This window comes from Sciurus vulgaris (assembly GCF_902686455.1).
Source record: "Sciurus vulgaris genome assembly, chromosome: 7".
NCBI lineage: Eukaryota > Metazoa > Chordata > Mammalia > Rodentia > Sciuridae > Sciurus > Sciurus vulgaris.
The window spans coordinates 140,079,898-140,103,849 of record NC_136467.1 but is presented as its reverse complement, the minus strand read 5'-3'; the positions used below and the strand labels follow the sequence as shown (position 1 = coordinate 140,103,849).

At 48.6% G+C, this 23,952-nt stretch overlaps 1 protein-coding gene across 1 annotated transcript in view; it reads left to right on the top strand.

The window, feature by feature from the left end:
• TXNDC5 (thioredoxin domain containing 5) overlaps nt 1-23,952 on the top strand; it is a 28,330-nt gene that overhangs the window by 3,026 nt on the left and 1,352 nt on the right. The window contains exons 2-9 of the mRNA XM_079147536.1: nt 1,940-2,089; nt 8,464-8,569; nt 13,545-13,659; nt 16,272-16,387; nt 18,680-18,766; nt 19,318-19,461; nt 22,178-22,260; nt 23,717-23,846. Coding sequence (XP_079003662.1) covers nt 1,940-2,089; nt 8,464-8,569; nt 13,545-13,659; nt 16,272-16,387; nt 18,680-18,766; nt 19,318-19,461; nt 22,178-22,260; nt 23,717-23,846 — 931 coding nt within the window. The remainder of the gene's footprint in view (nt 1-1,939; nt 2,090-8,463; nt 8,570-13,544; nt 13,660-16,271; nt 16,388-18,679; nt 18,767-19,317; nt 19,462-22,177; nt 22,261-23,716; nt 23,847-23,952) is intronic.

The window sequence follows — 23,952 nt, the reverse complement described above, 5'->3', positions numbered from 1 at the left end:
TAAGTCCTCATAGCCAATTTTTCTTCCAGCATCAGAGTGAATCATGGCTTTTTTGATTAAGCACCAAATGAACTGGTTTTCAGATCTGTGTCTTTAGACAGCACCACACTTGATGTGGTAAGATGCTCTTGCCCGGTGCCATGGCACATGCCTGTAATCCAAGTGGCTTGGGAGGCTGAGGCAGAAGGATCATGAGTTCAAAGCCAGCCTCAGCAAAAGTGAGGCACTAAGCAACTCAGTGAGACCCTGTCTCTGAATAAAATACAAAATAAGGGTTGGGGATGTGACTCAGTGGTCAAGTGCCCCTGAATTCAATCCCTGGTACTCAAAAAAAAGCAGCATGCTGGAACCAGTGACAGCCAAGGAACCAAGATGCATGTCTTCCATTGCATGCACACTTTGTGGTAACATGGACTTGGCTTTTCCTTCTTGTCTCCCCCGACCTTGCCAGGCCCACATCAGATCCATAACTACTGTTTCCCTGTGTTTTTTTTCCTTCTGATTATCATTCATTCAACTAAGAAATCGCCAAGCACTTTGTACACACCACGTGTGTGCTGGGAATGCAATCAGTGCTTGCTTTCTTGGCACTCAGGCCACCTATACTTAAACGTAATGTTTTTCCTCACAGTGGTCTTCTGGAAAAAAAGGGGAGGATACTATATTTGAATCTCTTATGAGGCAGGGATTCTCTTAGCTGGCCTAGAAAGTGCCACTCAGGAAAGACACCTTTGCTTAAAGAAGACTTCTTCATTTCTACCTGTAGACGCTTAGTGTTGAGGTCATCTGTCAGAGACAAAGAGGCTTAATAGATTTTACTGAGAAATTATTTTGGAGAAGAACTCACAATTGTAAGTGCTGGGTATTCACATAAGCAAGTTGTTTTTTTTTTTTTTTTTTTTTTTTTTTTTAAGGTCACTTTAAAAAGTAGTGTAACAAGTGGTTACATTGTAGACATGAATGCCATACTTACTAGGTAAATGAAAAGTACCCATGTGCCATAATGCTGTGGGATTGTACTTGACACCGGGGATGAAGTTTCCAGTGAGGTCTCACTCGGCATTCAAGTGTGGCACTGCAGGCAGCTGAGGATACAAGATGATCATCAGCTGTGTGACTCAGAGCAGATCTAGTGATGGAAGATGCGGTCATGGAATGCGAAGAGTGGAGGAAGCCATAATCCTAACTAACAGGTTATTTTAAATGATAGGCAGTTTAAAAACATTTGTGTATGACTAAATCCACACAATGAATATTATAACTAGATGTTTGATTTTATCAATCCTAGAAAATTGAGTGGTCACAAACTCCTTTTTGAACAAAATTTATTTACTAGCTTTTCACTAGAGAAAATGCCAACTGATTTGATTTTGAGGATGCTTGGCATTTGTGCATGTCTGGCTGTGTGATCAAGGAGACCTAAGAAAGGAGCAATCGCAAGAAATGCCAAGCTGCTGCTGTGCTGGGAGAAAGGAGAGATTTCCAGAAGAAGAGAACAGATTGGGGACTGAGCAGCCCGGGAGGCAGGGTAGACTTCCAGGAGAAAGTGACCCTCAAGCCAAGCCTGAGGAACAAGTAGGAGTTGGCCAAGTGGAGGTTAGGGAAAAAGGATCAGGGAGGGAGAGAACATACCAGGTCCCGGGGAAGCCAAGCTGTGACCCTTTTGAAAAACTGCAGATGCTGTAGCAGGGCCTGGTATGGTGGGTTCTGGCATAGGGGTCAGATGAGGGATCCGAGCACTTGCCTTGCTCAGTCTTGATTTAAGGCTATTTTGAGGGGTGTCAGCAGGGGAATGAGGTCCTAGAGTAGTTGTGAGCTGTCTATCTGCTATGGGTACAGAAAGGACAGAGAGCCCATTGCCCGATGGAGAGGGCTGAAGTGGTGGGCTGGACACCCCGACCCAGCACTGCATCTGACTGTTCCACTTTCCCTGTTGCAGGTGTGGACACTGCCAGCGGCTGCAGCCAACCTGGAATGACCTGGGAGACAAGTACAACAGCATGGAGGACGCCAAGGTCTACGTGGCCAAAGTGGACTGCACGGCCGACTCGGAGGTGTGCTCTGCCCAGGGCGTGCGAGGATACCCCACGTGAGTAGGGAGGAAGGGCCCACCCAGGTGCCCCGCTCCCTCCAGCCAAAGCGAGGCCAAGCTGAACTTCGGGTGACCTCCTTTGTAGATCAGAGGAGCGAGGAGAGGCTGACTTGAAGCAGGCCATCCCATAGCTGGGGAAAGATGATATTTAACACCGTGGGCATCTGAGAGGTTTTCTGTGCTTTGGAGAAGGACTTTAATCAGCACTGAGATTTTCTGTTTATGAGAGGATGTGTTTGTGGGACAGTTGGGGGATCCACTTGAGATCCTCCTGCTGGCGATGTTCCCCAGGACATCGTACACACTGTCACCAGTTTGGGTTTGAATACCTGGTGACTCTGTGACTCTAAAACACCTTTCCTAGAGTGACATCCCATGCGCTCAGCACAAAGGCTGTGTCTGCTGGAGAGGAAGGTAGCAAGCCCGAGTGCAGTGGTTCTGACCGCTACTCACCCCTTGACAGCAGTGCTTTTGGTTTCTTGAAACCACTTGTAATTGGCTGCTTTGGTTTGCATAAAGGCCAGCCAAAGGCCCCTGTTTTAAAGGCTTGGTCATCAGTGTGTGACACTATTGAGGGTTAGTGGGGACTTCAACGAGGTGGGGCCCCGTGGGGGAAGACAGGTTGTTGGGGTGTGCCCTTGAAGGGGATTGGGGCCTGGGCCCCTCCTTTCTCTGTCTCTCTTGCTTCCCGTGAGCAGTTTCCTCCACCCTGCTGCTGCGGTGATGTGCCGCCTCACCACAGGGCCAAAGGCGATGGGTCCAAGTGACCCTTGGCCCGAAACCTCCAAAACCATGAGTCAAATAACCCTTTCCTAATGAATCCCACTATTATGTATAATTATCATGCCCCAATTAAAATAAATACATAAATAAATCTTTTCATAAGCTCATTATCTCAGGTATCCATTACAGTAATTTTTAGCAGACCAATACACTGGCTTGTTCAACAAAAGACAGTGTCTTAGTCTGTTTTCTGTTCCTATAACCACATACCATAGACCGGGTACTTTATATGAAAAATAAAGGTTTATTCAGCTCATAGTCCTGGAGGTCCAAGGCTAGTGGACCACATCTGGTGAGGCCTTCTTGCTGGTGGGAATGAGGCAGAATTGTGAGGTGGCCCAGGGCATCCATGGTGAGACAGAGCATGCTTGTTTACTTGGCTCTCTCTTCCTCTTCTTATAAAGCCACTGTCCTGGGGGTCCCACTGTGACAAACTCATCTAATCCTAATTACTTCTTGAAGGTCCTGCCTGGGGACTAAATTTCAACGTGAGTTTTTTTTTTTTTTTGGGGGGGGGGGCTTTCAAATCATAGCAGAGAGGATGAATTAAAAGGCTGCACACTCAGCCCCAGGGCCTCGGGGGTGTTTCTGCTGTGCCTTCCTTGAAGTGACTGAGCTTTCCAGCTCCGCATCTCTCTCTTTCCGTGGAAAGACTTGGGCCTGTGACTGAGGGCCCTGCTCAGATGGAGTATTTGGTCCAGGAATGGTCACGGTGGTGGGGGAGGCAGGGGCTTGAGAAGACGGCAGCCCCATTCAGACCACTTGGCCAGCGTTGGAAGGAAAAGCAGTTTGCTAGAAGGGAAGGCGCCCTTTCCACAGAGGCTGAAGGGCTGGCCACTGCCGTGCCCTACATCCTTGCTACAGTTGGGGAATGAAGTCAGGCCTGTCTAATTCATCACTTAATTGAGTACCGCAGGGAGCCATTGATGGAGGATAAAATCAGAGCTGATCTTCAAGCCTGAGAGGCAGCGTGGAAAAGGGTTCCCTCCAACCCTGGGCTTGAACATGGAAGTCATGCTGGAATACCAGTGCCACTATTCACATACCACGCAGCTCTGGCTATGGCGTTTGGCCCAGGTGCCATGATGATGCCCACCTCACCCTCCTGTCAGGGTGGGAGTTCAGTCGAACAACCTGTGTGTAAACCCTGATCTGTGCATGCTTGGTCAACAACAGAGTTACTCCTAAATTTGGAAATTTGGCATTTTCGTAGAGGACTCGGGAGCTCTTGGTCTTTGGTGGTTGGTAAAAACCCATTACTTCCAAAAGGCAGGGGCAGCGGAGATGGACCTGTGTGTCCAGTCTGGCTGGCTGTGCTGTGGGACGGTGTACGCCGCAAACCATGCTCAGAGAGGCCGAACCAGAGCTGTCGGGGCTGAGAGAGACACACCATGTCAGGCCTCAGGGAGGGAAGGACAGGCTTCCTTCTGGACCTGGTCGGAAGCGCTGTCAGCTGCAGCTCACTCCACAGAGCTGTTCACAGACTAAACAAGACCCATTTGGACTACGTGTCCTGATTTTGATTTAGAAGACAGGGACTCCTTGGGTTAACCAGGAACCGGTTTTATGTTGTTAAAAAGAATGAAAATGAGCTCACACTGTGGTCTGGGAAGGAGCCCCCAGGACCCTTACGGGCCTGCCCAAGTGCTTGAGAAGAGGCTTTATTTTTGTGTTTTCACAGTGCAGGAAGTGGTGTTGCATAGTTACATCGAGGCATTTATAGATTTACCTGTGTGAGCTTTTACTTTCTCTCAACATGACTCCCACGGAGTCATTCCGAGCCTGAATCCAATGATGAATGTCGATGCCTGGCCCCAGGGTGTGTGTCAATGTGAGCTTTTACGTCATTCTTTCCCTGGTATATTTAACTGGAGTGAAGGATTGCAGTGGGAGGGAGTTTGGACTCCAGGAGCCTCTGGGGATGGCTGACTCTGCTCAGGAAAATGTTATAAGGGCTTCTTCCTGAGCCAGGAAAGAATCATTATGTCTGGGAAACCCTGACCAGGGACTGGACTCACGGGGAGCCACACCGTCCACATTGCTCTCCTGAGGCTGTCCCAACAAAGAACTGCACACCTGGGTGGCTGAAAACAACACAGATGTATTGTCTCACATTCTGGAGGCTAGAATTCCAAAATTAAGGCGTCTTTCAGGTCACTGTGAAACCTGTAAGAGGAATCTTTGCCGCTTCCTGGCTTCCGATGGTGTATTAGCTTTGTGTTACTGTCACAAAATACCTGAGAGATAATCAACCTAAAAAGAGGAAAGGTTTGTTTTAGCTCACAGTTTTGGAGGCTTCAGCCCATAGTCTCTTGGTTTTGGGGTGTTGGTGAGGCCGCACACCACAGCATAAGTGCGGTGGAACAGGCTGCTCACCTCCTGGTGGTCAGGAAGCCAAGAACAAGGGGAAGAGGAGCAGTCAGGGTCTTACAGTCCCCTTCACGGACACAACCCTCAGTGACCCAAGATCTTCCATTAAACCCCCTTCTTTAAAGTTCCACTGCCTCTCAGTAGCAGCACACTGGGAAACAAACCCTTCACAATGGGCCTTTGGGGTATTCCAGGGCCACACCACAGTGACTGGCAATCATGCATTCCTCCACCCCGCACCTCCACGTGGCTTCCCATGTGCATGTCTTGTGTTCGAATTCCCCCTCCTAATAGGCACTGTCTTAGGTCAAATGAGGGCCCACCCTAATGACCTCATTTGAACCTGACCACCAGCATAAAAATCCTGTTCCTATTTATTTACTTATTTTTGGTACCAGGGATTGAACCCAGGGGCGCTTAACCACTGAGCCACATCCCCAGCCCTTTTTTATATTTTATTTAGGGACAGAATCTCACTGAGCTGCTTAGGGCCTCTCTAAGTTGCTGAGGCTAGCTTTGAACTTGTGATCGTCCTGCCTCAGCCTCCCACACCGCTGGGATTACATGTATGTGTCACTGTGCCTGGCAAGATCTTGTTTCTAAATAAGGCCTCATTCTGAGGCTGGGGGTTGTTTTCGACAGGTCTGTTTCAGGAGACACAGTTCAACCCCAATGCCCTCTATAGAACTTTTCTCAGTTTTCCAGAGTGACACCTAATGGGCATTTTCTCCCCTAACGTTTGCTTAAAAGAGACATGTCATCAGGAGACCAGTGCCTCAGACAGCTTTGGCCACAGCAGAGAAATTGGGGGCTGTGCTCTTGGGTTTGTGCCCTGCACCCACTCCCCATCACACCCCAGGCCAGCAGAAAGATCTGCCAGCTCTCCCTGGGCTTTGTGAACTTAGGAAAAATCTCTGACTGGAGCACATTAGAGATGTTTTCAATCCATCAATGTGAAGAGATTTTTAAAAACTTGTTGTCTTTTTGTTTTGCTTAATATGCACCAAATTTTAAAAATCAGAGTAGCGTTTTCACTTTAGCAAAGAAAGGAGAGCTGAGTTTGACAACCCTGGGTCCTCCCTGCGATTTTTAGGATCAACCTGGTTTCCACCCTGTTGTACTTCAGTTAGAGGCACTCGGGAGAGTAGGAGGAGAAGCACAGTGAACAACGGCCATGTCACTGTGGCCGTAAGGTCCTCTGCCAGAGCCGCGGGATGCTCTGGGGGGTGAGGGCAGCCGTGCTTGTCAGCCCACCTTGGGTTGCTTGTAATGTTGAGGTGCTTGTTCATCATTGGAGGCATCGGACCATAGCCAGGTCTAGTTCTGCTTGGCTTTTGTGTGTGTGTGGTCAGAAAATTGCAGATGGTCCCCCACAACTGTTTTCCAGCCTGACTTTCTGACGGGGTTGAATGCATCCCCCATACAGCTTGCTGTCTGTCGCACTCACAAGTACATGAGACACCCATGCAGAGCAGAACGTGAGGTAATCAAGACCATGTCATATGCTGGGCTGTGTTAGACAATTTCGCTTACTGTAAACTAACACTAAGTATTCCGAGCATGGTTAAGGTGGGCCAGGCTAAGCTATAATGTTGGATAACTTAGGTGTATTAAATGTATTTTTGATGTAGGATATTTTCAATTTATGATGGGTTTATTAGGATTTATAACCCCATCATAGGTTGAGGGGTGTCTGTATGAGCTTCTGAGACTAGGCATTGTTCTTGATTGGCGGCCTGTTGGGGACCTCACCCAAGCCCCTTCACGTGAACTCAGGTTCATGCCAGGGCTAGAGAACGCTTTCTCCTTCTGTGCCTAATGTCACCAAGGCACTGGTTTTCTTGTGAAATTATGAGACTTTATCTTAAGGCCCTCACGTCAAGGGAAGTAAGTGTTATGGACTGAATGTTTGTGTCCACTAAGATTGATAGGTTGAAATCCTAATGCCCAGTGTGGTTGGGTTAGGAGGTGGGACCTTTGGGAAATTACAAGGTTACAAGGGCAGAGTCACCATGAATGGGGTTTTTGCCTCTACTAACGAGGCCCCAGAAAACCTGTCTCACCTGCCATATGAGGACACAGGGAGAAGGTGCCAGCAATAAGCCCGAAAGCCCTCACGGGTACTGAATCTGCCAGCCCATTGATCTTGCTCTTCCCAGTCTCTGGAACTGTGAGAAATAAATTTCTGTTGTTTATGCGCCATGGAGTCAGTGGTGTTCTGTGATAGCAGCCCAAACAGACCAAGACGCTGTTCGAGCTACGCGTCTGAGTTCAGCATATGTTGACGTATTAATTTGATTCTAACCTCAGCCACTGACACACAAAATCCACATATGTGTCATGGGAATGTTTGGGGTGCCCTAGGTGAGCAGGCCCCCCAACAGACGCCAGTCCGTATCACTTTTCTCTTTGGACAGTGGCCGCCTTTCCCCCTCCGTCTGGGCCTTTTCTGTGAAGTCCACCTAAAGCATGCTTTCCCATTTCCAGGGGAGGGACCTGGGACCAGGACCTGCCAGTGTCCCCCTCTGTGGATGTCTTGCACTCACCATAGAAGGAGCAGCTCCCTTGTCCTCTCTGAAGATTCCTTCAGGGGCCAAAATATGAAGGGAAGAGAAAAGGTTCCTCCCTGGGGCCGAGAGGGAATGCGACTGTGTCAGCCAATGCCAGGGCCTGTCCTTAGAGCTGGAAACCGGAATTTTCACAATAACTGCTCGTTTACTCGCGGGAGCTGAACACCTGCCACGGTAGCTTTGAAATCCGTGTGTTGCAAAACAGTGCCGTGTCTGCCATAGTCCTAACTCAGACATACGTAACGGCAGCAACCAAGGACACCGATACCTGGCCGGGGAAGATTGACAGACACTGAACGGGGAGAAGCCTGGCCTTCTGCACACAAGCACCCAACCCTGCAGTGTGGGCTTCCGTTCACAGCATGGGGCTGGGCGTTTTTACCTTCATTTCTTTTTCCTTGAAGAGCATCAGAAGCTTCTGAAAGTTTAGGATTATGTGAATACATTATCTCTTGGGATGTTATTTTTGTTTCCCTTTTCACATTTTATCAGAGAGTGACAGAGAGGTGCCTGGCTGCAGCCCCTGGACAGCGGATCTTCTGCCTGTTCCACTAAATGAGTTTACTCCCTGATAAGACAAGGGCTCTGCTCAGACAGCTTGAAAGGCTTTCAACTTCTGCTCGGCCTAATCCTTCTTTGTTCTTTCAGCCTGAAGTTTTTTAAGCCTGGCCAAGAAGCAGTGAAGTACCAGGGCCCTCGGGACTTCCAGACACTGGAGAACTGGATGTTGCAGACACTGAACGAGGAGCCGGCTGTGAGTGCCCCCTCCCTCCCTCCCTCCTTCTTTCCTACAGTTTTGGGGTTCTGAGTAACTGGGCAGAACCCAGATGACATGAATAATTAAGATTGTCACTTTAAAGCAACGCTTGGTTAGAACTCCTTGATATTGTAATAAAGATTAACTTGTTAAATTTTTAATTTTTTGATGGCAATATTCAAACAAGCACAAAAGTAGAAACACCTACCCAACTAACTCCCAGTTTCCACAGGTGTCGCTGTTTTGCCCACCTCTCTGTCTCCCCTGTCTCCGTCCCTCGTTTGGCTGACTTAGTCCTTAACGGGTGTCCTTTGTGACTATTTCAGTGTACGGTCTCACAGATAGGCACTTTCTACTTTTCAATATAGCCACTGTACCACTCCTATGTGAAATAGAAATAACACTTCCTTAGGGTCAGGGATTGATTCTGGACCGCCCAGGGCCCAGGGCAGAATATTCAGTCCAGGCCAGCTTGCCACTTCCTCCCTTCTCCCCAGGCCTTTGACCTTCACCACCCACGGTCTCCTGGCTCAGTCCTGCCTCTACCAACCATCCCCATAGCACAGGTCTGTCCTTCTCTTTTCCGTTCTCAACCCCCACTTAATGCCAGTAAGTACCCTGCGTGTCTTTACGGACCTCCCTGTAGAGGACTCCTCTTAGGAAATCACAGATACCCTGAGTGTTACTTCTCCCCGCACCTGGCCGAGGTTGCAAGCCTCCATCCTGTGGTAGATCATAATGATCACAAAGCATTCCTTTGTGTGTGGTGCCTTCTGATGAACGCCGAGTGCCCAGGCCCACAGCAGCTGGGTTAGGCTTTGATGGTTTGTGCCGTGATGTCAGTAGGACTGGCACATGACCAGCAGTCCCTTGCCGCGAGTCTCTGATGGAATATCAGGAACATCTGCAATCACTGAATGTGACTTCAATGTCAACTGTTAACTTAGGACTGCCCATCTTGTCAGACAGGTGTCCCGTGACTTGAAGGTGGTCTGTGGCCCCCTGCAACCCAGCAGTTGATCTCTGCTGCCCATTGATGTCATTTTCCAGGGCATGCCTGTGGCTCTGAACTCTGTCCTGTGTTTTCTGTGGCTGTCAGTCGCAGCTCATCAGAAACTCTGCTGTTCCTTCAGCACTACCGTAGCTCACGTTTCTCAAACTGCGACCAGGTGGTGAAGAGTGTGGGTGCAGCACCAGGGTCCGCTGGAGACTTATCTAATTATATGAAACAGGAGAAACCACAGACCTCTCAGAGAGAAAATTTGCATCTTTGTCATGGTGAGAAAGCTGACCCAGCAGGTGCAACTTTCATACAGATTTAAACTTCACATTGTTTGCTTTGTGAAAAAGTTCTCTTTTGGGAGGGGGGGTAGGTAATGGGTGGGAGGAGAACAACTTTAAAGCCTCAAAAAAAAAAAAGAAAAAAACTTTTAAAATAAACTTTGCACCCAAAAGCCCATCTTCCACCATGGCTTTATTTAATTGCCAGTGTCAGGATGCAAGGAAGATTTTATCTCCGAGATGTCGTCTCGGGGGCCAGCGTCCCCTCTTCCAGACATGGTAGCCTGGAGGCAGGCCAGGGAGGGTGGTGCAGTGAGCCGGGCTCTGCCTCGATGTCCGATGTCCGAGGGTTGTTTCCCCTCTCCTCGGTGAAGGAGAGAGTGGCTGCGTGAAATCTGCCCCTGTCACCCTGAAGCCAGTTACCTGACTTCCATGTCTTAGTGTCTCCAAGGCCATAGGACTTTCAGGTCATTGCCAGAAACAAAGACAGTGACAGTGATGTGTCTTATCGTGCAAAAGTTAAATTTTAGAAACTTTTATACATGTTGAGCACCCTTTCCTAAAATGCTTAGGGCCAGAAGTATTTCACATTTTTTCAAATTCTGGAATATCTGCATACACATAATGAGATATCTTGGGGAGGGAGCCCAAGTCTAAACCTGAAATTGATTTATGCTTGTTTGTGTGTGTGTTACATATACCTTATATACACAGCCCAAAGGTAATTTTTAATATAGTATTTGTAGTGTGCCTGCTTTCTGACTTCAACCTATCACGGGAAGTCAGTTGTGGGATTTTCCACTTGTATATCATGCTGTGCTCAGAAGGCTTCAGATTTTGGAGCATTTTGGATTTGGGGTCTTTGGAGTGGGGATACACAATCTGTAATGAAAATCAGAAGTTCTTTTCAATTTTGACTTAGCTTTTTAAATGAAAAGTTTTTTTTGAAGTTCTTCATCTGTATTTATACCCTAAATAATTTAATATTTACATTTTTATATTCTTGCATAATAAGCTGGGATTTTCTCCCCCTTAGTTTTATGAAAATATCAAAGATACTCAAAGGAAAGAAAATCTGCCTTTCTTTACATTGTATCCCACTTTTTATGTTTCCATGTTTACTTCCCTGCTTTTTTAAAAAGCAGTTACAGTCATGTAAATGTTTCACTATTTCTCTAATGAATATTTTACATCCCTATATCATGTGGATTTGTCATAATTTAATTCTTCTGCTATTAGTAGATATTTAGATTATTTATAATTCTTCTGTCATCAGAAATGCCTTAAGGAACATGTTTATCTTTTGAAGAGTTTTATTTAAAAAATTTTTTTCAAATTCTTTTTAGTTATACATGAGAGTAGAATATATTTTGACATATCATATATACATGGAGTATAACTTCTCATCCTTGTGGTTGTACATGATGTGGAGTTACACAGGTCATGTATTCATATATAAACGTAGGAAAGTTATGTCTAATTCACTCTACTATCTTTCCTATTCCAATCCCCTCACCCTTACCCCCACTTCACCCTGTCCAATCTGGTGAACCCCCCTTTCCTATTGTAAGCATCTGCATATCAGAGAGAACATTCAGCCTCCTTTGGTTTTTGGGGATTGGCTTATTTCACTTAGCATGATAGTCTTCAGTTCCATCCATTTACTGGTAAAGGCCATAATTTCATTCTTCTTTAGGGCTGACTAACATTCCATTGTGTTTATATACCACATTTTCTTTATCCATTCATCTGTTGAAGGACACTTAGGTTGGTTCCATAGCTTAGCTATTGTGAATTGAGCTGCTCTAAACATTGATGTGGCTGCATCACTATAGTATGCTGATTTTAAGTCCTTTGAGTATATACCAAGGAGTGGGATAACTGGGTCTAATGGTGGTTCCATTCCAAGTTTTCTGTCTTTCCTCCTCTTTTTAGTGATGTTTGAAGAATATATTTTCAGACATAAAATATATTAAAGAATATATTAAGAATATTAAAGAATATATATATTAAGTTAAAGAATATTAGTATGCATTTTTGCAAATAAGTTTCAGAAATCAATTTTAAAAAATCAATCTGTTTTTGAAAGTAATTTTTAAAATAAATAAATACATTTTTAAAAAATAATGACTCTTGATGAATATTGACGACTGAGAGTCTCATCAGCTTCCACCATCACCAGCCCGATGGGGCGGTACCTGTTCCTGTCATATGTTGTGGTGTTCCGGTGATGGCGGGGCCTGCCCTGGTGTCTCCAGCGGTCACAGAAGTGAGCCTCATAGGAACACGACAGGGCTTTTGAAAGCCCTCTGGACATCTCAGGAAGGATGACGTACAGCACTCTATGTCACCTCGTTTGAGCTCATGGGCCGTCCACCCTATCATCCTTTGCTTGGTGGTTCTTCTGTGTGAGTCCTTGGCATTTTGAAAGTTGAGACGAGCATCCTGCGTGGTGCTTTCTGATGGCGACTCTGCACAGCTTTGGGCTGTCAGCACTTGGGCCTCCCACGGACTTAACCTGATAGTCTTTTTAATAGAGAGGAGAACAGCCAGGCGAGACTGGAGCGGTAAGCACCATGCGTCTCAGCTCAGGGATTCGGTGATTTCTTCACTTTTGGTTACTTTGGTTGGAAACCAGAGTACCTGGCCTCAAAAATAGGAATCTGAACTGTGTGGGACCGTGGTAGCTACGTAGTTGTAGCACACGGACACGTTGGTGTCTCCTTGGGAACAGCGGCCCCACCCCCTTTACCCAGGCTTCTGCTTTCTGTGGCTTCCATCGCCTGCAGTTTAAAAAATATTAAATGGAAAATTCCAGAAATAAGTCGTTCATTAGTGTTAAATAACTCTCGGTAGAGTAATTGTTGTGATTCTCTATGTTGTTATTAGTTGTTAATTTCCTGTTGTGCCTCATTTGTAAGTTGAACATTATGATAGAGATGTATGTACAGGAAAACCAAAATTTGTCAAGTTTGATTCTAACTGCGGGTTTCAGGCACCCACGGGGGACACCGGAACATACCCTGCCAGATGAGCAGAGGACTGCTGTACTGGCAGGAGCAGCTTCCAAAAAGTTCTTCTGACCCCACTTTATGTGTTTCCATCCCAAACTAAGTCGTGAATAACCGTCTTTCTTAAAAACACACGCTGTGAGCCCTACCCCAAGGTTTTCCTCCTTTGCCTTCCATTCCCAGGCATTTTCTTCTCTTTACCCACTTTTGTGTCAGTCGCTGAAGCTCTTACCTTCCCTTCTGTGTACTCCTCAGTTTTGTCCCTTTTCCTGCTTCGGTGTATTGGGGTGCTCTCCCCTGCAGAGAAAGCCCATCGGGAATTTTATCTGGTTCTCTGTGTGAAACCTCAGAACACACTTCAGAGAAGAGGGCAGAGTTTGGGGTGAGACTGTCCTTCGGCCTGTCTGCTTTGTTTGATGGGTGTTTGGGTGGGGACAGCTGTCACGGCTGCCTTTGAGCCTCAGTCCTGTAGGGTGAGCTGGCGAGGGGCTTGCTGCTGAAACACCCAAAGCGCAGACGGAGGCAGTTCCAGCCCGGCCTCACCCACACAGCAGCATCGACAGAGGGGCAGGGGCTCAGGGAGGGCATCTGCAGAAGGCCCTAGACAGACGGGGCACGCGGTCGGCTTCACTGTGTCTGCGTGAACGAATCCAGTGACTGTTGTTTTGTTTTTCTATCAGACACCAGAGCCAGAGCCAGAGCCAGAGCCAGAGCCCCAACCCCCCAGGGCCCCGGAGCTCAAGCAGGGTCTATATGAGCTCTCAGCGAGCAACTTCGAGCTGCACATTGCACAGGGTAAGGCGGCGAGGCCTGGATGCGCGAGGGGGGAGGGCTGCTTCCTGGAACACTGACCCTGTTCCATGACCTGCTGGCTTTGGTTATGACCCAGGGTCTCTTCTGGGCCCAGCAGATGGTTCACTGCACCTGCTCTTGGCCATTCTGTTTTCTTCCATCTTTGCCCCTGGAGACCTGCCAGGCCTAACTCAGAGCTAAGGCCCTCAGTGCTGAAGGTTGAAGTCACACACAGGCGCGCTCAGGTCGTACACTGGCTGTTCGGTGTACCCTGGATAAGAAAGATTTTATTTGTATTAATGCTGATCACATGCGTATTGGCCTTAGGCAGCAACAAGCTTCTCCTACCCGTTTAAGCAGATTTGAGGGGGACCATGATAACCTATGAATCAGGTGGTTTCCACACTGAAAATATCTTCTGGCACCACATCTCACATTTTGGAAATGGTCCCTAAAGATCAAAATGATCTACCTGCAGTCTCCAGTGTGAATGAGCACAAGTCCGTCTTTGTTCACACGTGGACATGTTTCGGGAAAGTCGGCTCCATTGTGGGGGACTGGAATGCAAACGCAGCCTCCTTGCTGGCTGCCATTGTCAGGGGCTGCCATGGAGAGAAATCCCCGGGAAGACGTGGGAAACCTTGTGAGAAAGGTTTAGAGCTGATCTGACCTTGCAGCGCGTGCCGGCTGGCAGCCGGACACCTCGGCCGCTGCGCTCTAAAATAACTCACCACGACACCTTCAGTCTTCTCCTGTTCCTCAATGTGCACCACACCCCAGCAGTGGAAGCTCAGCAGGTCTTCTCCTGCAGGAGATTGGCTCTGCGGGTGCACTACCCAGATCACCTGGTCATAGATGGTCCCCAGGGAGCCCCGTCCATCCTGGCCCTGGGAAAGTCCCGTTGCAGGGCAGCATTCTGTAGGCCCCATGCCTTGCTGCTCGACAAGGATCTTTCCCCAGAATCAGCCGGAGCTGCTACTCTTGCTGGTTTCCCAACAGTATTCTGATTGGGTTCCTGGGGACCCCGTCTCCACCTTGCTGCCCCAGGCTAGGGACCCTCCTGTCCGCTGACATGGTTTCAGCCTTGCAGAGAAGGTGCTCATTTTTTAAATGTGTACTGCACCGTTTCCTCAGATGCACCTCTGCTGTGGAGGTGAGGATCCGGCAGGAGCACTGATGTGGCGGAATCCTGCTGGAGGCCAGGCCCCCGTCATAGCACTGGGCAGTTCTCTCCCTGGCCACAGCCTGCTTTGGGGTTGGGATCAGCCTAACATCAAAGAACAGCCTAGATAAAACCCTTCAGTGTCTAAATAATGATGTTGTAAGGTTGTTGTTTTTTTTTTCCTTTCCCTTTTCCCTAGCCAAGGGGGTGACACTGTTTTTTAAACCTTCTATTTTATGGCAAAATTGAACACAGATTATAGAAAACAAATGCAGAGCTTAGTAAATGATCGTCCTGTGGCTCCTGTCCAGGTCCGGAAGTCAAGCCGCCAGCCTCTCGGGCCCCATCCAAACCACAGTCCTCATCTTCCACCCTCCTTCCCCCCAGGAGGCCCTTTCCCAGCTTCTGTGGGGACCATTGCTTTTCTTATGGTTTCACGGGTGAAGTGTGCATTCCTAGGCACTGTCCTTCAGCTTGGTCTTTCTTCGTTTTCCCTTTAGTGGCCCTGGGGATGGAACCTGGGGCCTTGTGCATCCTAGGCAAGTGCTCTGCCACTGAACCCCAGCCCCAGCCCTGGTTTGATCATTTTTTATACAGATGGTCCCTGATTTATAAAGGCTCAATGTAATGATTTTTTCCCTCTTTCTGTCCAGCTTGTACAGACGTTAAGTGCACTTTTTTGGCAGGTTTATCAGGATTGAGCCCCATTGTAAGTCGAGGAACACCTGTTTCTCTCCTTCAAGACTCCGCTGACCTGCGTGCCCCCACCCCACACCACATCTCTCTTGCGTCCTCTTTGCTGAGGGGGCATTTTGTTGACATGGAAAGTTCCCTGCGGTCTGGACTTTGCTGATTAAATCCCTGTGGTAGATGTACATATTGCCTATTTCCTATCGATTGATGGTCGGATCTATGTTGATAGTCTCATTTTATTTTGGGGGGGTACAGGAAGACCCTTGGTGGTTGCCCCCAATGTCTGGTGGTCTCCGTTCATGATGGGAGTGGCTCGGACAGTCACTGCCTGGACCCACGCACTCACTGTCATTTGCTGACTTGATTCAGGCATCCCGTCTTCCTTTTTAAATTTATTTATTATTTTTTAAGCAAGAGAAGCTCACTCCCATTTATTACTTGCTTAGTCAGTGTTAAAAGTTTATAGAAAAAAACAGGCTGGATAAATGCCCCATTATTTTCCTTTATTGCCAGGTCTCTAAATATGAGTTGGTGCCCAGTTATCCTCCAAAAATGACAGCTTTGGTTTTGTTTTGAGTACTGTTATGAACTCATGGAGAGAAACACGTGTGATAGTCACTATCACTTAAAGAGTTCTGTCCAAACTCAGATTCGCTAGGCAAGAGGACAAAGATCTGATTCTTTAAACCTCTAGTTGGGCCTGACGTGAATGACGGTGCCTCTCTCCCCCTTCCTTCTCCTCCTTGGCCCTTCACGACAGGCGACCACTTTATCAAGTTCTTCGCTCCATGGTGTGGCCACTGCAAAGCTCTGGCTCCGACCTGGGAGCAGCTGGCTCTGGGCCTTGAACATTCCGAAACTGTCAAGATTGGCAAGGTAAGTGAAAGCCCTTATTAAACTGGAAATAGACCGTTTGGGGCTGGATTAATTAGCAGGCTAGCCCATTATTCATTCTGTGTGCGAAGTTGCAAACTTGATTTATTAATTCCATCTAGTGTGCCACTTGATAATTCATTTCACCTTCACAGATGGCAGCCCAGTTTTGAGTTTGCTGGCTTTTCCACAGCCTAGAGATAAATTATGGCCTTGGCTGCTTTGTTTATTTTGAAGAGACGGCCAATTCTGAATTGGCAGCCCCAGCCCTGTTCTGTAAAGATACGGGGTAGAGCCTTGTAGAATGTTCCCTGGACGTCCTTGGAACTTGCCCAAGAGCTCTTTCCTAGAGGGCCCTTGTCGACCGGCTCGCAAAAGACCCTTCTTCACAGTGAGCCTCAGTTTGCTCCAAGGCCTGGGATTCCTTCCAGCTCTTCCCACTTAACATAGAGAAACCAGAAGTGATATCTGACAACTCCTGTATAACTGGATTTTTCTGGAACTATCCAAAGCAGCTCCTGGGCCTTCAAGTCCTTTCAGTCTCACCCCTCCTCTGGCACCCCCAGATATCCTGCAAGGAGTCATTTTGTGAAAAATCTCATTTTCCCACTTTGCTGTGGGTTCATTTGCCTGCTGAAGTAATGCTCCATGTCTAGGAATAATTGTTAACAGGATGACCTGCTTAGGACAGGGAGGTCGTTGAAAGCATGACTTGGGGGTTGGGTAGCCCTGGTGGCCAACCTCAGGTGAGACTTCACCATGCCTTCATCTCCCCTTTTGCAAAACTGAGATACGTCTGCCTCACCTGGCTGTGAAGATGGAAATATACTGCTTGGCGTGGGGTGTGGTGCGCAGCAAGTGCTTAGTGCATTGTGACTGTTGTTATTATTATTAAGTGGATGTTCACATCTGCCTGTTAAATACTTTCAATAATTTGTCGTAATTATATGTTATGATTTTATATTATTGAACATTTTATGGAAGATTATAAAATAATCTTGTCTTCTATCTTGGCCCGTATCTCAGATCTTTATTTTAGATTATTTCATGAACTCTTATGGGAAATGATTTTTTTTTTTTTTTTTTTTTTTGTGTATCTCAGTAGAAGTTCCTAGCAGAACCAGACTCAAGAAGACACCAGTCTAGGGAACCGGCAGGGTCTTCATCTCTGGGTGCACATGGACCCTTGAAAAAGTTCATTCCCTCCACAGACCTTGACTGGAGCCTTCCTTTCCTTCAGTGTAACCCATAAACTGCTGTCTCACTGTAGTCTTATGGCATAAAATAATATTTTCACCCTACTTTATTGATAAAGTGAAAAACAACTTAGTCCTGCTAGCTGATTTTTTTCCACCAGTGCTGGGGATTGAACTCAGGGCCTTGCATATGCTAGGCAAGTGCTCTACCCCTGAGCTACATCCCCAGACCTTTGTCTTATTTTGAGACAGGGTCTTGCTAAGTTGCCCACGCTGGCCCCAGACATGCTCTCCTACCCCAGCCTCCCCTGTAACTTGGATTATAGGCATGTGCCACTGTGCCTGGACGCTTAGCCAAATTTAATGCCAGTAGAAAATAAAAAAAAAGAAATTCAGTACAAAATGTTTCAAGAAAGTCTTTAAAAGATTTAAATAGAAAACTTGAAGAGCTGAAATCACTGGTAAATTAAGTTTACAGAATTAAGGACAGATTATAATCTTAATTGGACATTTTAACAGTGCTACCTTTATTATACGCCAAATGCTCCTATTGAAAATTGTTTACTCCCTTGATTTTGTGTGTCTGTGTGCTGGGGATGGAACCCAGGGCCTTGTCATGCTAAGGGCACGCTCTTATCACGGAGCTGCATCACCAGGCCACCCCCTTGATTTGAAAACTGTGTAAGAGTGAACACGAGAGTAAGTTTACAGACTGACACTGTGAACTGTCCAGTCCTGCTCAGGACAGCCTGGCTAACGCCCCCTTCCCAGATGTCATGCTAGGCCCTGACTCCAACCACGGATGAGTTCCAGTTAAAATGTTGCTTCCTAAACATTGGCATTTTTCAACTGGGTTAAAATGAATCATGTCTCTAAAATAAATCTTGTTACTCTGCTCCATTAGCTCAGGTGTATTTGGGGGTAGCTTCTAGGAAGTTGCTCTAAAAACTGCAGCTTGCTGGCACAGATATTACAGACTCTGAACTTTAAAAAAACATTCTTTTTTTTTTTTTTTTAAAGTACAAAGTATTGAATAGTTCCTTTAGCAAAAAACCACATGAGGAAACTGACCAGGAACTTCATTGTGCTTTGTTTTCAGGTTGATTGTACACAGCACTATGGACTCTGCTCAGAAAACCAGGTCCGAGGCTATCCAACTCTTCTCTGGTTCCGAGATGGTAAGAAGGTAGGTCTTGGGTTCCTGGTGAGGAGACAGAGCTCCTTCCTGGACAGCAGAGGGCTGAGTTGCTGAGTGGTGTTAATGGGGTCAGGGAATGGCCACCCAGCTGGGCCAGGAACGTGTGCGATGGAATAAGGTCTTTCCCTCAATGAGACCTGCACGGTTAGGAGACCGTTAGGCTTTTCTGAACTGTTTTGTTGGCTCCGGTTATCATTAGAATAACCCAGATGCACAGACTACAACACGAACCAGACCTCAAGCAGGGACAGTGCTGGCTCTGCTGGGTCCTACCCCCTCCATGCCTGGCATGTGGTCATCTTCTTACAGTCCCCCAGGCAGCATGAGGGCTCACTGGCCAGCTCCACCCCGATTTCAATGATGTGCCGTAGAGTCTGTCACCAAAGCCAAGCCCCAAATCTCTTCTCCCCGTGGGAGTGGGAGCAGGCAGACCTGGCTCAGGTTGCACAGCCGCTGGGCGAGCGGGGCCAGGGAGGTGACACGTGCTAACTCAGGGCTGTCTCCACGCGGCCTGCCCACGTGGCTCTCGTCTGTGACAGGTGGATCAGTACAAGGGAAAGCGGGACTTGGAGTCACTGAGAGACTACGTGGAGTCGCAGCTGCAGGGCCCAGAGACGGGAACCCCAGAGACTGTGGAACCCTCAGCGGCCCCGGCGACGGCTGCGGAGCCCGCAGGCAACAAGGTGGGTATCTATGTTCTCTGGAGGGAGGAGAGGGTCCACGGCCGCCTGCCTGCCACGGCGAACCGTGAACTAAAGCTCCCTTTTTTTAAAGCCTGAGGTAGATGCGAGACAAGAACTGGGATGGGGTTTGGTGTCAGTCACCTCTAGGAAGGCTTTCAACCTTGATGGGACTTGCCGGTGTTTGCTGTGGGATCTTGGCTGGCGGCCTCTTCCGGTCACTTGCAGAACTGGCCAGTCACTTGATGGTGACCCTGTGGCAGAGAGGACGTGTGCAGTGGGACTAGACTGCCAGCTGCGGTAGCATTTGTGAGGCAGCCTCTGAAGGAGCAGCAGGCTGTCCTCATTCAGATGGTGCAGGTTCCCTGCTCACTCACTCAGCATGTGTCCCTGTCCCAGTTCAGGTCTGGTCTTAGGCTGCCAGGAAACAAAATGAAGACCCATTTTGTGCCTGTGAAAGGCACTGGGTCTGTGGGCGAGACAGGACAAGTTGGTGTCATGGACTGTGACCAAAATGTGCAGGGCAGCCAGGTTAGCTGGAGAGGAGAGAGATGCAGCAGCGTCTGCAGGACAGACAGTGCCCCCCCGCCCCTGCTGCTGCCAGCGGGAGGTGCTGGGAGCAGAGGTGTGTTCAGGGCGCGGCCCGAGGGGCTGCAGGAGCCGGGTAGAAACAGGCCGAGGTGCACTGGAGGGTGAGGCCGGAGCTGAGTGCAGGAGTCCTGGTCAGCCAGCCCAGGGCTCCCTGGATTTCTAGGGTGTCCCCAGAGCATTTCAAGTGACGTGAAACAAGGAGAGGTGACCTGCAGCTGCAGGTGTGAGAGATGAACTATTGCCTTAGACCACGAAAGATAGGACCCCAACTAAGGCTGTGATAGTGGGGACACAGGAGGAGAAAGGGTGAGGGTCCTGCTCTAGGGAGCACTGTCCCTGGAGGGGTCCCAGGCGGTGCTCAAGTTTCTGGACCATCTGGTGGATGATGGCTCCAAGCATAGGTAAGGACCAGAGCAGAGGGGAGAGGTGTGGCTTCAAGGTGTTGGTGTCCAGGCCTTGTGTTTAGGTGGGGATGTGCAGTGGACGGTTACATACAGGAGTCTGGAGCCCCGGCAGGAGGTCTGCACAGATGAGTGAGGTCATAGGTCATCAGCTTTCCATGGAAACGGACGCCGAAGCCACGGGCTCACATGAGGTTGCTCAAGGGGAGTCTCCTGTGTGCTCCCCAGGAGGTCATTGCCTCGATTTCTCATCTACCAATACTGAGGGGTCTGTCGACATCTCCAAAGCCGAGTTCAGTCGGCCCTCCAGATTCACAGGTTCAGCCACAGAAAACACTAATTGAAGGAAAATGGCACCTGTACTGAGCGCGCACAGACCTTTTTCTTATCATTAGTCCCTCAACAACAGTGAATCAACTATTCATGTGGCAATTGCGTGTATTATCGTGAGTCATCTAGAGGTGATATGAAGCCTCACGGGAGCATGTGTTAGGTTCTGTAAATACTGTGCCATTTCATATAAAGGACTTGAGATCCACCGATGTGGGTGTCCTGGAACTAGTGCCCTGCACTTCCCAAGGGTGACAGGACTTCATAACATGCCAAGTTTTTACCTGGGACGGTGAGACATGGGAGTGCCAGGGGAAGGGACAGCGACCCGGTCACTTTGGGCCCTCAACACGTGTGCAAGAGGACGCTACTCACTGGAGCCATTGCTCCCCCAAGAAGCCCCAGTTGTCTGGAACTGGAAAGACCCATGGAACCCCTGCAGCCTCCTTCCAGGGCAGGGGCCACAAGGGGCCTCCTCGCTTCCATGATCCAATCCTTGGTTGGACTCATATAGGTCGGGGCTGGCCTGGGTGTTGGTTAGAAGTTGAAGTTTTGGTTTCAGAAGTAAACAAACGATTCTGTAGTTATTATGACGACATGCGTAAGAGCGGTGTGTGTGTCATGGTGGTCATAAGGTCACTCCAAATCGGGAATAAGTAGGTGCTGTGGATGTTTTCATCACAGACTTTCTATTTATGATATGGTTTCCACCGTTAAGTGGGACTCCGGGTGGGAGCAGTGGTGTGTTTCTGGACGTAGTGGAGGAGGGCAGTGTCCCACGTGCCCCATGGCCGCTAAGTCCCTGGTTCGCTGAGCTGCAGTGAAGACCCATAGTCTTGCTGTCAGGAGAGGGTCCTGGAGCCCTTTCCGGAGACGTGCACAGACGCATTGCCATAAAGAACAGTCCAGGTACAGCTGCCGTGAAGCGGGCTGCCGTGGGGTCCTGCCCTGGAAATCCTCCTGCCACAGCTTGGAGGGCACTGCACACTGACTTTGCACAGGAGACAGGGAAGAGTGGGGCTCCCTCAGCCACGTGGATGGGACGGGAGGAAGGCAGCGCACAGGAAGCCTCAGGTCGCCCAGTGAGGGGCCGGTTCAGCTCCCACCCAGGCTGGGAGCTGCCGTCTGCACCTGAGCCCCACCCTGGGCCGACTGGGGGAAGGACGGAGGTCTGGGGTATCTTCCTGGCATTTCCCCCTTGTCCCGATTCCTGTAAGACAGCAGCTCCTGTGCCCTTCAGAGGCCATAGCCTGCCCTTGTGCAGTGCAAGTGACATAGGTATTTTTGGGTTACTGGGGCATGCCGAGCAGTGTTTTAAAGAAGTGACTGATCTTTTATTTCTGTGCTGCTGTACCCGAAGTGACATATGTCAACTGTGGCTCTCTCTTCCCTGGAAGGTCGCTGTGTTGGCACTCACCGAAAAGAACTTTGATGACACCATTGCAGAAGGAATAACTTTCATCAAGTTTTATGCTCCGTGGTGAGTGGCTGCTTGTAGAGCATCCTTCCTCCTCCTGTGCTCAGGTCACAGCCTGTCTCCCAACTCACGAGCGAACCCTCCGGACTTGACCCTGGCAGATTCCCCATCCACACGTAGGTCATGGGGGAAATCAGGAAAGGTTCTCATCGTGCCCCTCTATTCAAATACGCTAAAGTTCAGTGGCACTCAAAATTGTTCGTAGAGAAAGAGGTTGATTTATTTTACAGTTCAATCTACAAAAAAATGGAGGTGATTTACATGGCCCACACAAGACACGGTCTGTGGCATCTGGCTGCTTTTCCAGACTGATTGCTGTTGGAGTTAAACAATGACCATCACCATGTAGCTCTGCTCCTCTCTTTCTTTCTAATGATATGATAGAGAAACCCAGTAGAGCTCGGCTTTCTGTTAGAGCCATTCAATATGTGACCCAGTTACCTGAACGTTCCTGCCACACGGTCCTTGGGGACCAGAGTGTGAATGGAGAGCAAATCATCTGAGGCCAAGACAGCCGGACAATGTGGGGGGAACAGGAGACCCACCCTAACCTGCTGTAACTCTGCATGTTCTTTGATTCCCTGGAACCTCAGTTTCTCAGCTGTCAAACGGGAACAGTGTTTTGTCTTCACAAGTAAAACACCCCAATCAGGCCAGGCAGTGTTTAGGAGGATGGCAGATTCCACCCGGACCTGCACAGGGAAGGGCACCCAGTGTCTCTCTTTGTCCCTGAGCTTGTTCACTCCAGGTCCTTGGAAAGAACCATGGTGGCAGGGACAGGAAGTGAGCACAGGATTTCTACAAGCTGTGTGATTTTAACACGCTGGTCCATAATGCCCTCAGGATTGTTCTCTGTTTTTAAAAAAAATTCTAAAGCAATACAGATCAGGAATGCAGAAAGAAGATCCCTTTCATTGAAGGGGAGCAGCCCATGTTGTGGGAGAGGGTCAGGAAGAAGAGGGAGTTGACCCAGGGGAGAAGGGAGGGTCTTACTAAACTCTGCAGTGGTGTCTTACAAATTGCTGAAGTGTCAAGACAGCTTTGAAGTTGTGAAATTTTAAGACCCTAAGCAATCATGTCTAAAATGTTCTCAGAATTCAAGTGATTTTTTTTAAGAAACTCTGCAGACTCTGCTTCGCTTCCTGTCTGTCCCCTAGTGCTCACAGCCTGCATAAGCCCGCTAGCCCCATTCACCTTAGCGTGGAAATGGTCTCAAAATCTACACTTTTCACACCGGCTCAGTTCTATCCAGTTATCTGGATTGACTGAATTCCTTGTGTAGCATGAGAGCAGGTGTGGAAGGGGAAGAGTTAGTGTCCACCCAGCGAGAGAATTGGACGTTTTGGAAATTTCTAGGCGATTGTTGACTGTTTCCTGCAGAAGCAACAAGCCCTGGCAGCGAGATGGGTGAGTGACCTTGACCCAGGACCTCAACACAGCCCTCACGCTCTGTTCCCAGGTGTGGTCATTGTAAGAATCTGGCTCCCACGTGGGAGGTGCTCGCTCAGAAGGAATTCCCAGGTCTGGCCGACGTCAAGATCGCTGAGGTCGACTGCACTGCCGAGCGGAACATCTGCAGCAAGTACTCGGTGGGTAGGCCAGGAACTGGGGGCAGGTGTCCTGGACTCCGCCCTCGTCCCCCCAGCAAAGCACTGCTAGTGACCCTTTGAGTCGTTTTGCTGTGAGAGGCGGAAG